Source organism: Pinus tabuliformis, chromosome 9, assembly GCF_031772625.1.
Source record: "Pinus tabuliformis cultivar Carrire ecotype Pingquan chromosome 9, CPIR1, whole genome shotgun sequence".
NCBI classification, from domain to species: Eukaryota; Viridiplantae; Streptophyta; class Pinopsida; order Pinales; family Pinaceae; genus Pinus; species Pinus tabuliformis.
This window is the reverse complement of record NC_142307.1, coordinates 1,517,780,684-1,517,797,076: the sequence shown is the minus strand read 5'-3', so window position 1 is coordinate 1,517,797,076 and position 16,393 is coordinate 1,517,780,684. Positions and strand designations below refer to the sequence as shown.

The window sequence follows — 16,393 nt, the reverse complement described above, 5'->3', positions numbered from 1 at the left end:
TCTCAAGCTTGATCATGATACCACAAAACTACCAACCTGACTCAAACTCCTAACCATCGCAGATGAAAACAAATTCTGCAATATAAGAGTTATCAAACCACAAACAATGCAGTCTCAAGCTTGACCATGAGACCACAAAGTTGTAACACAATGTTCATACCACCAAGCCACACATATAAAAGTTTCCATGTGAGTGAAAAATACACTACTTTCAACATAATGGGCATATGTGGTATATATAGGTTTGAACCAAACCAAGATTGGGTTGATGGTGATTATTGGAGCACAATTGTTGTGGAGTCAACATATATGACCACAACGTGAGTAGGGGAACCCCAGGGACTTTGGGGTTATACTTTTATTTTCCATGTGACCAAACCATGTGATGAGACCTTAGATATGAATGGGAAAACATATGTTGACATAGGCATGTCATCATGTTCACTTGGCACCCTTTGGGTGGTGCCACATGTCACCAAAATTGGCCTTGTTGGCCAGTCAAAAATGCATGTTTAACATGCCATGTGTCAATTTTTTGGCATATAAATCATCTCTTCTTATGCCATGTGCCATTTCAACCATCTCTGCTTATGCGACATGTTTGGGTTTGCCAGTCAACCATCTATGCTTATGCCTTGTCAACTAGCTCATCATATGCCATGTCAAAAGTGTATTATATTTGGCGCACCATGTGTCTTGGTCTTTCCACATCTACCATCTTTCCTTATGCCACATCAAATAGGTAATATATCAAACGCATCACACAAGTGCTACGTCAAACCTGCCACAACACATGGGTATTCTATCAGATAAATCACAGAGGTGTTAAGTCAGGTCAATATAAGTTACCCATTATAGGATTATTATTCAATGTGGCATGGGATCACACCCCTCTCTATTTCCATGTTGAACCACAACACAATCCAAACACCCTATAGATTAAAGGTCGTGCAACTTTGGACATTTGCCATCGTTCATCACCTGAGCTAGGAAATAGCCACCTAATCCACTAGAAAATATGTGAATTGGTTAACAAATTTGGGGTTTGACCCCTTTTACTTCATTATAAACATGCTTGACTTTAAGTCAATGGTTTTCCTCATCCAGTGGGAATTTGATCAAGTAACATATATCAATAGAAAGGTCCCAAAGAGCACTATCTAACCAAAGCATTTGAAAATTTGTGTGATCGACATAACTTTAACAAATTCTGAATAATATTTAGGTTATCATGATTTTATCAAGCAAATATTTTTTAGTGGAATTTATATAATTTTCGTTTGGTTTATATTAGTTTATTTTGTTATATAGGAAAGGGGAAAGGAATTGGTCAATTATCCTAAATTCATTTAAAAAATAAAATGCACATGTTATCTTTCTCCCATGTACAAAAATGTACATCTTCACCTCCTTGACTATGGGTGTTAAGATACTTAGAAATAGTAGAAGAATATGCATATTTAGGCCTTCGGTTGGGGTGGGGGTTTAAGGGAGGGTTACAAACAATATTTACTAATGTAGGTTTTAGTAGGTCCCCACAATCACGATTGACATAGGAGTCCGGGGTCAACATGTGCACCTATCTTCTAAAGGAATGAAGATGTGCATTTGTGTGAAGGTGTGGAATGAGGGTGTGCGCCCACCCTCAAAGAGTGAAAGTGTGTATTCGTATGCATTTAGTTAACTTCCATTAGATTATATATTCTTTAAAAATCAAATTAATAATGTTTTATTAGTTGAGTAACCTACTTTTGTAGTAAAAGTTCTTTTGTGGCCATAAAAATAGTTTAAATATAATATAACTTTTAAGAATAATAGTTTTTCTGCTATGATCCAAGTACCATACATGGTGGAGTGATGTATTTAGAGGTTTTTCCCAATAAATCATCAAAAAAAATAATCAAAATTCTAATCCAAAACTAAATCTAACTTCCTATTCACTAAATTATTATTATATTAGCAAAATATAAATCAAAATTTTTGATCCATGACAAATTTAACTTCCTATATTACTAAATTCTTATAATAATAATGTTCCCAAAAATAATAATAACAAAATAAAAATAAATAATTAATTTTCAAATATATAAACCATAAATAAATAACCTTTCATTTTTAAACAATAAATACTATTACCTGACTTTTAATAACCCTGTTGTATAAAAATTTGCTACAAATTAAAACTAGCATTGATAAATCATAACCCTCTTAGATGTCAAAGTTCTTTCCTTGCACCAAAAGCATGGAGGTGCTTTACAACTATCATATTATTAAAAAAAAAAAATAGCACAGGTTAATTTTCTCGTATTAAGTTTCATCCTTTTACCTACTCCATAAATTTAAGTTGAAAAATAGTTGAAATTAATTTAATTTCAAATTAAATGATAATAATAACTCAATTTTGGAATAAAAGTAACGTTTTTGAAAAGTAAACATCCCGGTGTCTACGACAAAGACAGGAAAGTTCAGTATACTTCCATGTTTAAAAATAAAAATAAAAAACTCATTTTCTTTTGGGACAGTTTCCACAATATTCGTCTCTGTTTTATTTATATTATTATTAAAAAACGCTGACATATATTTTCACATCATTTAGATTTTAAGAGGAAGATACTAAAGTGTTCAATCACTGCACTTGCTACAAAACCAAAAAGAAAGTGATTCTGCGTACGTCGTTGCGACAAATGCGAGGCCGTTCATGTAAAATAATATAAAGTGCGAAGAATGTGTCTACAGCTCCCTCTCCTATAAATTAGAGACCATAAAGATGGATAGTAACATACATATTAGTGAATAATCATTGTAACCAGGCTTCATGCATAATGCGTTTGTTCTGCACGTCATCTAAGTTGACGTGATTCAAAAGACCTCATATACTAGATCATACCACAGCAATGAGTACTAACAATTTGTGTCACATCTACATCTGATTTTGAGATAGGCAAATCACCCCATGACAATTAATTTTACCATCAAATTCCTTCTCCGAAAATAATGATTAACATTGAGTAAGTTTTGAAATTTATTTATTGAATTTAAAAATATAAAAAAATTCTTTCCCTCTTCAAAGTTAAAAGTAATTTTACAATCAAATTCCATCTCTGAAAATAATGATTAGCATTGAGTAAGTTTTGAAATTTATTTATTGAATTAAAAAATATAAAAAATTCCTTTCCCTTTTTAAAGGTAAAAAAAAAAAAAAAAAAAAAAAATTAGTGTTTGACAAACATTTCAAAAATTACTTACCATGAGTCGTTGCCTCGTGGGTCCTCTGCAATTTCCTGCTCCACGTCGGGTACCTTTCACGCCACTGTCGTGTATAGATCCACTTTACATATCCATTTTCATTTAAAATGAAATCCAAACTACAATAACTATAGATTATTGTTTATAAATATTATAGAGCTCTGAAATGATTTGAAAGCCGTAACGATCGGCATTGTGAAAGTTGAGTTTGATGAAATAGTTACGGCTACCCTTTTTCCGCCTTATCTCTCGGGCAACAAAGCGTGACTCTTCTTCGACCTTTCCTACTCCGCACGGACGGGCAAGAAGGCATGTCCCTGAAGTTTGAGTTGTCCCTACAACAGCGACACGGCTGATGCTCTGACGATTACTTGATGACGCAACTCAATCACAAATTGATGATGCTCCCGCCATCACTTGGTGACGCAGCTTAAATGACACCATCCTTTCTATTCGCCTATAACTACAATTGCGTTATCCACCGAAAACTCCAAAACCAGAGATTTCTCGCAGATCTAGCTGTGGAGTTACCAATTTTGTGATCATCAGTAGACGATCTATCTACCGGCAGCGTACATTTGATCATGTAATTACATACACTTTCCAATTTCTTTTGTTGCTCCTTCACTTCCGAATCTGTACGCTTCTCTTTGTGGTTAACAAATTAAATGCCCGTTGTTATACATGACTGGAGGAATGTTGTGTGTTTTTTTTGGCGTATCTCTGATTATAGTTTGTGGAAATCTTCGTTGGAATTATGCAGACGATGAGCAATGCTGAAGAGAAGCCAGGCGTCCCACCTCCATCGGATGCTTTCCACGATCATTGCAACATGGAGAAAAAAGAATGTTTGGATAATTGCACGATCCTTTACAATTTTGCCTCAAATGATCTCCACAAGTTCTCAATCTTATATCGAGTGTTTGGCGCGTGTAACGTTATCAAATTGATTCAAGTAAGTTGCAACAATATCTTTTAGCAGATTTTCCCATTTTATTATATGAAACCCTCTCCAATTCATATTTCCCTTTTCATAATTCTGAATTGTTCTGACCCCCTATATATATGGTGTGCAAACCTATAGTTCTTTAAAACCCACGTCAAAGGAAAAGATCTTGAACTTAAAGCTTAGAAGGATCCTGTTTGAAATCTGATGAGTTTTCCTTTTTTAAAATCAATCCTCGGGGTTGTAAAATCATTTAGATCTCGCCTTTTTAACGGAGATCTTCTATGCTTCCAACTTCATATTATAATCCGTTGCACTCTGGGCGCAGGATCTTCCCTCGGACCAGGTAGTTGTTGCAATAAATAGTTTGGTCTACGAAGCAAGTGCAAGGCTACAGGATCCTTCATTGGGGTGCGCAGGCATAATGCAACAGCTTCAACTCCAAATATCAGACATGGAATCGAAAATAACTGCAACACAGGCAATGATTCACAGAATACGTTCCCAGCAAGCGCAACTTCTATCCTTTATCCCAGGACTCAACAGTAAGTTCAATTCCACAATAAGCACGACTCTAAACGACGCTGATGACGAAGATGAGGAATAATTCAATTCCAATCTAGCGGATTGAAAACAGTGCAGTTTCAGAAAATGGACACCAAATTGATAGAGAAACTTTGTTATTTTTAGTGTCTTTGTTTGAAGAAATAAACGCTAAAATTAGTTGGTGTCCCATTAAAATGAGATAATCCAATATCTGATATGGATAAAATCTAATATCTAAATGAGTGAGGATGCTTCCATTGATGGTTACAGCCTTCTATCAGAGTAGATTTATGAATTTAAGAAATATTAAAACGTATTGTTCGACATGTAAAACTTATTTATGGTTTAAAAGTTTCAGATTTGTTAAAAAATATAATTTATACAGTTTATTATTGATAGTGTAAATTCATAAAAATTATATGTCAAGAATATAAAAATTAATATTTTTTTGTAAGTTAATTGTATTTCCTTAAAAAATGGATTACATTATGGATAATTATTTACTAAAATAAAAAAGGCTTCAATTTTTTATATTGTCAAACAGATTTGTTGGTCAGTATTCATATTGTAGACCAAATTGTTGGTCAGTATATGATAGCATTAAGTTTTTACAAAAGATTAAAAGTAACATAATGACCATATAACCAAAAATCAAAATATAAGATAACAATCTTATGAATTCGACGATGTCACTCGATCATACCATGAGGCATTAGAAGTTTGAACTCACATTGAATGTGTTTTTCTACATAAGCTGTGGGTGTTTCCAATCTATCCACACATGCTTGCATAGACTCGTCCAGTAGAAAGAAGCCACCCAATTATTAGGTACACACTCCAAGCCAGTAATCACATAATTACCATCATTCGATAACCATAGTTTCTTTGCGTCCAAAGAGAATGGGTTACACCCACTGAAAAACACAGATTTGGCATGAAATCTTGCATACCAATTCCATTCTAGAAATTCCAAATTCATTTCCCTTTTCTTTTCTTGCCCAAGAATGTATCTCCATAAAGTCAAGCTCTAAAGGGGTATGGTAATCCCACCTGCAACTGATTCATTGTGCTCTCAAGGCATAAAATCCCACTTTGTGGCAGTCAAGTTGTATTCGAATAGTCCAGAACGTAGCAAGCCATCCATCCCCATAAATTATCAATCGCATGTATCGTGCAGGGCCAGGGCGGAGGCCACGCCCCCGCCTCCATCGCCATCCCCATCCCCATCTCTTTAATGACCTTGGGAGTTTGTCGTTTGTTCCCCTCCACCCCACCCCCATACATGCAGGGCGGAGGCCACGCCACCATTTCCCCGCCGCTCTCTTTAATGACCTTGGGAGTTTGTAGTTTGTTGCCCACGCCCCCAAATCTCTTTTACTAGCTGTGCCTCCAGGAGGATAATGGAAATGACCTTGGGAGTTCGCAGTTTGTTCCCGTTCACCCCCAAATCTCTTTTACGAGTTGTGCCTCCACGAGGACTATGGAATAAAATAAGTAAAATGTCAAGAAGGTAATATATTTTATTATTATCAACAAAATTTGAAAAAGTATTTGCACTTTTATGATAAATATATTATGATAGGATTAAACCAAATATTATCTCACTATTATCTAACTAAAATTAAAATAATTATTATAATAAAAAAAAATATTTTAATTTATTAATATAAATATTATTTTAATATTTTTAAATACAATACAATATTATAGTAAAATGATTGCTCCTATCCAGTACTATCCCCACTATGTTGTAGAAAGCCTGTAAAAGCAAAATTGCTTGAGTTACAGAAGCATACATATTCCAAATCATTCCCACACTATGTTGTAGAAGGCCTATAAAAACAAAATTCCTTGAGTTACAGAAGCATACATATTCCAAATCATTTCATTCTTTGATGTTTAATAAATGATGAACACATCAAACACTATAATGGTATGAGAGGGTAAGATTCGTGATTCATGATCGTCCTCCTCCATGGACCCTCAGACCTGTCTTGGTGAAGATCCCAAGGTAATGCACCATAGTGGTGATCAATGAGAAAGTGAAACTTCTGCTCAGTGAATGTCTTGGTGAAGATGTCTACAGTTGGTTCTGCTGAAGGACAGAACTGCAAATCAATGACCTGATCATGTACTAAGTCTCTGATGTAGTGCATATGGATCTCTATGTGCTTTGTCCGCTGCCGCTGTACTGGATCCCTACAAAATTTGAGAGTTCTCTAGTTATCACACCAGATGACAATGGGCTGGTGGAACTGGATGCCCAACTCAGTGAGGAAGTGTTGTAGCCACAGAGCCTGAATTGTGATGTTGACTACTCCTCTGTTCTCGGCCTCAGCTAAAGAGAGAGCAATAGCAGCCTGCTTCTTGCTGGACCAACAGATAGGGCCAGACCCTAGACTGAGTGAATATCGGAAGGTGGACTTGCGATCAATGTTGTCGCCCGCCCAATCAGAATCAATGAAGCCAAGGAGATTCAATGCAGTGCCTGCTACATAGTGAATCCCGAAGGTGATGGTGCCCTGCACATATCAGAGGATTCAATGCAGTGCCTGCTACATAGTGAATCCCGAAGTGATGGTGCCCTGCACATGCGGCAGCATTCCAGTGTAGCTCATGCGGCTCCTGCATGTATCTGGAAACTGCCCCTACTGCATATGAGAGATCTAGTCTGGAGTGGGTGAGGTACAATAAGCTCCCCACTAGCTGTTGGTAGGAGTACTGTCAACTAATGGAGTGTCACCTCCATCCTCAAGGTGGACCCCAGATAGAAAGGAGTCGGTGCTGGCTTGCAGTCAGTCATGTGAAATCTCTCAAGCAGATCCCGTGCATACTTAGCCTAAGAGAGTTTGATGCCTGTGGAATCCTAGCTAATCTCAAGACCAAGAAAGAAGTGTAATGTACCCATCCGTCATTAAGAACCTATCATGCAAGGCCCTCTTGACTGTAGCAATCACTGAAACTGAGCTGTTGGTGATCAGGAGATCATCCACATACAAAACTAAGATAAGAAGAGAATCATGTGTCCTAAGCAAGTAAACATTCGGATCAGAATTACATCTTTCAAAGTTTTGTGATAAGAGAAAAGAATCCATCTTCGCATACCAAGCTCTCGGAGCTTGCTTAAGGCCGTAGAGAGATTTCTTCAGTCTACAGACCAAAAATGAATCCTGAATGAAACCGTGTGGCTGCTCCATGTAGATCTCCTCAAATAGGTCTTCGTGAAGAAAAGCATTCTTCACATCCATCTGATGTACTCCCCACCCCTGGTCAGCCGCAATGGAAAGTGCAAGGCATATGGAATCCATCTTTGCTATTGGAGTAAAGTCTCATCATAATCAATGCCATGAACTTGTTGGAAGCCTTTGGCTACTAGCTGAGCTTTCTGTCTGGTGATTTGCCCATCTGCAACACTCTTGGTCTTGTAAACCCATTAGCATCGAACAAGTTTCTTTCCTTAAGGAAGGGGGACTAAATCCCAGGTCTGGTTCTCGAGGAGGGATTTATACTCCTCCTTCATGGCGGACTCCCAAGATGGATGCCCAGCAGCCTCAGCATAAGATTGCGGATCAGAAGACTTAACCAAATGACAATACTAGGATGGCGTTGGTTCAGTGGCAGTGAGAACAAGAGGAGGCTCAATAAACTCTGAGCTAGCCCTCCATGGATTAGAATTATCCCTCACAAGACCATTTCTAGTAGCTAGGTGCTCTTGTGCATATAACTCACCTAAGCTCCTTGTTCTCTGATTTATGATAGGGGAAATTGATTCACTGCTGGAAGCCTAATCTAGGCTTGGATGTGGATCATCATATGCATGCACTGGATTTGTATTTGAAGACTCTGTCTCTACATCTGCATGCTCTACCATGGCATCTGCATGCTCTGTATCTGCATCTAAGTGTACTGAGTCATCATCTCAGACATGAGGTAGATAAAAGGTGTCTGCATGCGGCAATTGAGGTGCATGCGAGAGACTTTCCTCAAATTTGACACTTCGCTCAATGATGAGCTTGTCCGTAGAGGAAATCAAGAGTCGATATCCCTTCAAACCATCAGGATATCCAACAAAGATGCACTCGATGCTCTGTGGATCAAGAGCTTTCCTCTTTTTTGAGGGGATCCCGGCCCATGCTCGAGAGCCAAAAACATGGAAGTGGGTGACCTTTGGTTTAGTGCCACTGCAAGCCTCAAAGGGGGTCTAATCCTTGACAGACCTATGAGGAGATTGGTTCTGGATGTAGTTAGCACAATTAAGTGCTTCAGCCCATAGCTTATGAGGCAGTGACTTAGCATGCAACATGCAGGAAGCCATCTCTTTGAGAGATCAGTTCTTTCTCTCAGAAACTCCATTCTACTGCGAAGTGTATGGAACTGTGTACTGCAACTGTATGTCGGACTAAAGGCAAAGGTTTTGAAGTGCTGTGTTAACATATTTCCCCACATTGTCTGTACGGAGGTCTTTGATCTTTCTCTCTGACTGTGTCTCAACTAGTGCTTTGAAATCTTCAAAGTGCACAAAAACTTTGGATTTGTTCCTGAGAAGATACACCCAAGTATACCGTGAGAAATCATCAATAAATGTAAGCACATACCTTGCTTTGTTGATGGAAGGATGAGAAAAAGGCCCTATGAGATCACTATGGATCAGATCTAGAGGAGAGGATGCTCTGTGAGTCTTGCCAGTGTCAAACTTTTCTCTAGGATGTTTGCCAAGAACACACCCTTCAGAAACTCCTTTGGAGAAACTGATATTTGGCAAGCCTTCCACCATCTCATGCTTGCTTAGCTGCTGCATATATCTATAATTTAAGTGACCAAACCTCTCATGCCAAAGCCTACTACTATCATCAGCATGTGTAAGCAATAAGGAGGATTCAAATTCAATAAATTCAGAAAATGTATACAGTCTGGCTCCATTGTTTACCTTACCGGTTGCAATTTTGGAGCTGCTATGTAGGTCATATATGTTCACTGCATCTGGAGTGAATTCCACACTCTTTCCAGTGTCGGAATGAGTGACCTGATAAACTAAAAGCAGGTTTACCGAAAGTTTTTGAACATGAAGCACATCTTCAAAGCTTTCGTGTAAAAGTTCCACTCTACCTTTTTTGGTGACCTCAATAGGTGAGTCATCTCCCATGAGGATGGGAGGTCCTTTGCATGCATCCAAAAAGGAATAGACTTCCTTTGCAGCAACCATATGATGTGATGCACCAGAATCTATAATCCATGCATACGGGGAAGAATTAATTGCAACTAAAGCATGAAAATTGTTACCTTTCCCGTGTGGTGGATCCTCAGTTTTCTTCTTGGCACCCTGAGGGATGTGGTCCCCAAGGTTGTGCTTCTGAAGGATTTCTGCCATTTGGTCAATTTGTTTCTTCATGCAAGAGGATTCTGGATGGAATCCTCTTTGACAGTAGGTGCATTTGTTTCCTTTCTTCCCTTTCTCATTTCTCGAGCCGGAGGAGTCATTGAAGGGCTTGGTGTACCCTTCCTTCTTTGGATGGGAATGTGCTTTTCCTTTGTCTTTTTCCTGCTGATTTTTCTGATTTGAATAAGATTTGTGATTTTTATTGTGGCTGCCATCATGCACAGTAAGTGCATGCACTTTTGGAGGTTTGATTTTCCCCATGCCAATTAGTTTATCTTGCTCAAAAGTAAGGGACTCCATGAACTCTTTAAGAGAAGACATAGTGTAGGATTTACCTATTGCGAGCCTTATTGAATGAAATGTAGACACAAAGACGGAGTATTCTGGTCCGAGCTTTGACATAATAGAGAGAACTTGGCAACTCTCCTCCTTCGATTTGTCAATTCCACAACCCTTGAGTTGCAGCAGTAGATCATTATATTTGGTGAAGAAGTCTTGAATTCTATCATAGTTTCGTGGATCCCACAGGTGTTGATAAACATTCTAAACTAGTAACTAGGATCCCTACGGTGGAAATTATGGATTCCATAGAGGTGCGGTGATTCTTCCAACACCCCCCTTCAAACGCAACTCGGGGGAATCGAACCTGGGTCCAAGCTTTGATACCATGTAAATGTGTTAGAAAACGTGCACAGATGAATCTAGCTAGTAAAGGTTGAACACACAGCTTTGCAGAGCAAAAACACTAAAAGAAAATTGAAAGAACAAAATAATGATTCATTATAAAATAGGTTACAATGCTCATGATATAGCATTACTGGGTAAAGATCCCAAGGTAATGCACCATAGTAGTGATCAATGAGAGGACTCAACACCTACAACAAGTTCCAGAGAGAACTAGCCAGTTGCGGAGCAAATCAGGGAGTAAATCATGCAGAAGAACTAGTATGTTATGGAGTTAAAGAAAGAGAAAATCATGCAGAAGAACTAGCCAGTTGCAGAGTTAAAGAAAGAGCAAATTAGGGAGTAAATCATGTAGAGGGAATCTTGCATGTAGTCCCATGCTTTAACTAAGTGTCTGCATGTAGGTGTGTAGTACCTCCAACAACCCTTTTGTTGCCAAACAATTTCCCTTCCACCCAATTCAGAATTCCGATCTGCTCTCCTCTTCACGTTACATATTTTTGGCCAGAAATTCCTTGTCAACTGGTTAAAATCATTTAGAGTGCAAACAATTCAACTGCAACTACTCTTAATTATATTACCTTGATAGATGGAGTACCAGAGTTGTGTTATATGTTATTTTATGAGATTTTTTATTTTTATTTTTTTTGGCAGGGAATGAGAATGCCAAGTTCATATATAAGAAAATTTGGAATAAAGAGTTGGATAGTAAGAGAATTTTTTTTTAAGAGTGATCTCTTTCTTGAATATATGTTTGAGAATTAAAAAATAATACTAATAAGATAGGAGGGAGAATTAAAAAATTATATTAATATTTATTTACTTTTAATTTAATTGAAGTTAGCTATATAGATAATTAGGGTTTTTATCTTCATTATTGAAAGTATTGAGTCAATGTTGTATGTTGAATCATTCATGTGAGTCATTAAGTTTGTTGTAATTTTCAAATTTTATATTAAGTGTATTTAATTAGAAGACATAAATTTATAGGAAAATTATGAAATATCTAGGGAAATTGTTGAGACTTAGATTCAAGTTCCACAATTTGAAGTGATGAGATCAATTTCTAGTTAAATTTGAAAATGTTCTAAGAATTATTGAGCCTTACATCAAATTTCAAAGTTCATAGTTATCTTTAAACCACCACTTAATTTAAAAAAAAAAAATTACTAACCATATGGTTTGTGGGCATCCCAAAACTATAAAATTTAAAAATGCATTTAACCCTAAAAAACTTTGCCATCTCTATTATTAGACTTACAATACCATATTTAAATTAAAGAATAAAAACATTAAAATCTCCCTCAATAATAAATATAAACTATAATAAAAATTTAAAACAAGTTTCTCAAAAATAAATATAAAAATGAATAACATTATATTTATATTATATAATAATAACATTGCGTTTAAACTGTATTATTATAATAATAATAAAAAAAACAACAATTCGAAATTTATCGAGTAATTTCACTGCAATGCACCACACGACGTCACACTTCACCTAAATAATTTCATTTTAATATTTTATATTACTTTTTACTTTTTTTTTTAAAGTACGAGAAAATGTTTATATGACTCTATTTTTGGTATATTGTTTGAGGCCGATGTAGCATATTTTTGAATGATTAGTTTGATGTTGATTTATAATTTTAAGAGGTATTTATATTGCTATGGTTAATTTTGAATTTAAATTTTCGTAAATTTTATTCTAGTTATATAAATAAAATGAACCAGTATTAATTTATTATAAGTATTTATATATTTATTTTAGTTATAGTTTTGTGATATATTTTTTAAAAAATATAAAAATAATATTATAATTAAATAATAATTTTATTTTTGAAATTCTTATTATTATTTTAATTATAAAATCAACTAATTAAAAAAGGAAAAATATGCAACAATGTTTTTAATCATGCATTTTATTATTAGTTTGTAAATAATTTTTGTAATAATATTATGGATTATCAATATTATATCGTTAAAATAGAATAACACAATTTATAAAACACTTGTTTTCATCACATTTTTTAATTAATTTATGTAAAAAGACAGAATAGCATAACGCATCATAGTGACTAAAAGTATTTTAAAATATTTTATGTAACTTAAATCTTTATTGTCCAAATAAAAATAATTATTTATAATTGAATTAAAATTGTATAAAAACAAGTTTGAAGATAAATAAAGCATAAATACTAAAAAAACAATAAATTAACTACCCATATAAATTTACTATAACAAAAAAAACAATCAATTTTATTTCGTTAAATATATATGATAACTCTTCTTTTAATATTCTTTATTCTAAATAAAACATTGGATTGTAATATAAATTGATTTGATATTAAAAAAAAATACAACAAAATAAAAATGTGATATAGAAAGAGGATAGAATCATGAAAAAGAAAAATAGGAAATATGATCACTATTAGGAAGGATAGTTCACCACTATTATTAGACATAGCTTTGAGTTGAAACACCTCAACTCTCTCATTTAAATGATACAATGTTAAATACAATGTAATTATTAAGAATATAACTAATTTATAAAATTGGTTAGTAATTAAGATAGTATGAATCAATTATAAAATCAAAAATAAAAGCTTACAACTCATATTATTACATAACTAATTATAGGATTTGGAAAATAGTTCACTCACAAGGTTGAAATCAAAGAAGAATAAACATATTATAATTTTTTATTGCCATTTACAAAAATAGTCCAAAAATCTATAAAGAGGTTTTATATTTCACTTAAAAAACAGAATCTTCATCTTCATAAGCAGGAAAGTGTTAAAGATCCGAAAATCGGGTGTACAACAAGGGGGATACCCACCCGGTTCGGAAATTGGTTAGCAACTCCTTTTCCGTTTGGTATAGTGGGTCCGACTGGGGATATGGGACCAGTTTCCCAATTTATGTGTGTGTGTGAAGAATTGATATTTCCTTTCTAAAAGTTCCTAAGTGAGATGCTCTAATTCTAGCTCTAATCTAATAACATGCAAATTGTATTCTAATAAACAGAAATATCTAAATCTACACTAACCCGGGGTGTAATCCTTCTGTTATGCGATCTAAAATGATTTCAGATAACAATTTGTAATAAAGATCATTGAACTGTTATGAGAAAAGAATTCAATAAAGATGAACCACTTCGTATAAAAAGTTAGATGAAACAGTTGCGAAAGGCATATCGCATAATAAGCTACTCATACATTAAGCATAAATAAATAGCTATCACCATACAAAAGTGCCAAATGATAACTCAAGCATTCACACATCAATATATAAACAACTAAACATGAATATCACTTTTAACACAAAGGCAAAAATAGTTAAGAGATAGAAGTACCATTTATAGCTAGTCCTACTCATGAGCTTCAAGTGATAATGATTTATCTCTTCTTAATCCAACATCCACTAAGAGTACAGAAGTGCAACATCAATAGCAGATATTAAATGCAGATGTCAATAAATCCTGTTCCATTCATTCATCAAAACCTCCTCAGAGGGTACAAAAGTGCATGTTCTGGGGATAAGTTTTTGATAAATTTAAGGACCCTTATCTAAATGCATGAGAAGGGTTTAAATACTACTAACTAAATCTAAAAATAACTTATTACAAAAATGTAAGATGCAGTTTAAATGACCGTCCTCATTTTGGGAAAAAATAAAACAAAATTTAAACTAAAACTGAATCTAAAATTAAAACTACTAACTAATTATTTCTGTATCTGCTCCCTAAAGTCGCACGCGTTCAGCATTTGTTTGAGAAGAGTCGACTGACCGACTTCCGATTTTAGCTGTGCTGAGAAAACAGAATCGGCAAGAGCTGGCACCATCTTCTCAACAGAATTGATGATACACTTGAGAGTCATGCACTGGCTGTGTGGTTTTACCAAGTAAATCCAGTAATAATCCCAATTCAATTTGGTTAACCTTTGGACTGATTTTGCCTTTTCTTGAGCCTTCTATCTCCAGCCTACTTGTAATTGCTGTTCATATGTACATACCATTTTGAAGATATTTCTGACAAATACCACTGGTTTTAGGATTCAAGTTTTACTTTTTTACCTCTATTGTTGCTTTCTTACAATTTTTTTGGCTTACAGGTGACTGAGCAATTAGAAGCTTTCCTTTTCGAGAAGTTTTTCTTAGCGATGTGCAATTAGGCGCTAATCGCACATCGGAAAATGCTTCCATTTCTTGATCTGGGCTTCCTTGGTGCGTTTTTCACCTTTTGCGCGTTTTCTTTTACCAGATATAAAGCTCAAATTTTGTGAAAATAATGATTTCGTAAGCTCTTGACCCTGAGTTTCAAATTGTCTATTTCTGATATCAGTGTTGTCCAGTATCCATTTAATCATGTCTGTGTATGGAAGAATTTTGGGCCTCGCCGCTATCCTGTGCGAAAATGAACAAGCTAGCTTTGTAATGGATGCCTCAGAAGAACCATGTGAGCCTGCAGTAGCCTCAACCTCCGTTACTCTGGGATTCTCTTCCTCAAGTAGACTATACATGCCTTCCCAAGTAGTAATACCAGCGTCTCCGTTACAGGTGGTGTTTGTATACAAGGGCGCCATTTCTTTCTCTTTAGAGCTCGGGGCTTTGCCTTTCTTTCCCATGGTATCCTGGGTACTGCTTTGTATCGTTCTCTGTTCTCTGTTCCTGCAATTTACAAGTGAAGTGAGAATAATGATAAGGAAAGGTGACGAGAAAGTTTTAAATGCCGAAGACGTATAAAATATACCACCTTACGTGAAATGGCTTTTCGATAAGCACGAAACCATATTCCATTAATGACTGGCAACTAACTCATTAATTAGCATTAAAGCGCATAACCAGGTCTCAATTTATGGAAAATACTTTTTTAAACAACGAGCCCGAAAGATCTGCGATGAAGCGATTTTGCAATTTGCTTCGCAATATCGCAGATTGCAACATCGCAGAATCGCAACATCGCAAGATCATTCTATCGCTTTATCGCTTGCTCGATATATCGCAATGTCGCTTTGCCACTCTATCGCAAAATCGCAATATCGCAATATCGCAACATCGCAAGATTGTTAGGTCGCTTTATCGCAACATCGCTATATCGCTATATCGCTATATCGCAAATCGTAGGAGCACAATATATGTCAATCATTTGTTTCATCCGTTTTCTGCGAAATACGATTTGCGATATGAGCCATTGCATATCGGCGGTTTGAGGTTTTTCAGCGTAAGCGGTCTTTGATGCATGCAATGCGATAAATGTTTTCTTAATATGTAGTTTCGCGTCGCGATCTCGCAATATTAGACTCTTTTTTGTGAGGAGGTATCCCGTTATCCTTTTTGCGATGCAATTTTTCTTAAGGAAAGATTCTACTTTATTGTAAAACTTAGGTTTTTTAGATTTTTTAAGGGTATTTTCCTAAGTTTATGATGGTAAGTTTTATTTAAAAAAGAAATTCAAGCACTAATTGATTTTTAAATTTTTTAACTAAGGGTCCCCACTTATTTAATATTAGGAATAACACCAAATAAGAAGGGGGTTTGTTGCTGGCCACAACAATTGGCAATTCACTTTGAAGAACCAATTATATTTG

The 16,393-nt window shown here is 35.4% G+C and overlaps 1 protein-coding gene across 1 annotated transcript; it reads left to right on the top strand.

Annotated features, from left to right (window-relative positions):
- The first annotated feature begins 4,032 nt into the window (after positions 1-4,032).
- LOC149154376 (LOB domain-containing protein 11-like) lies at positions 4,033-4,826 on the top strand. Its single transcript, XM_089439889.1, has 2 exons — positions 4,033-4,201; positions 4,521-4,826. The coding sequence occupies exons 1-2, from the start codon at positions 4,079-4,081 to the stop codon at positions 4,797-4,799; spliced, it is 402 nt and encodes a 133-aa protein (XP_089296015.1). The 5' UTR covers positions 4,033-4,078; the 3' UTR covers positions 4,800-4,826.
- Positions 4,827-16,393: the final 11,567 nt, after the last annotated feature.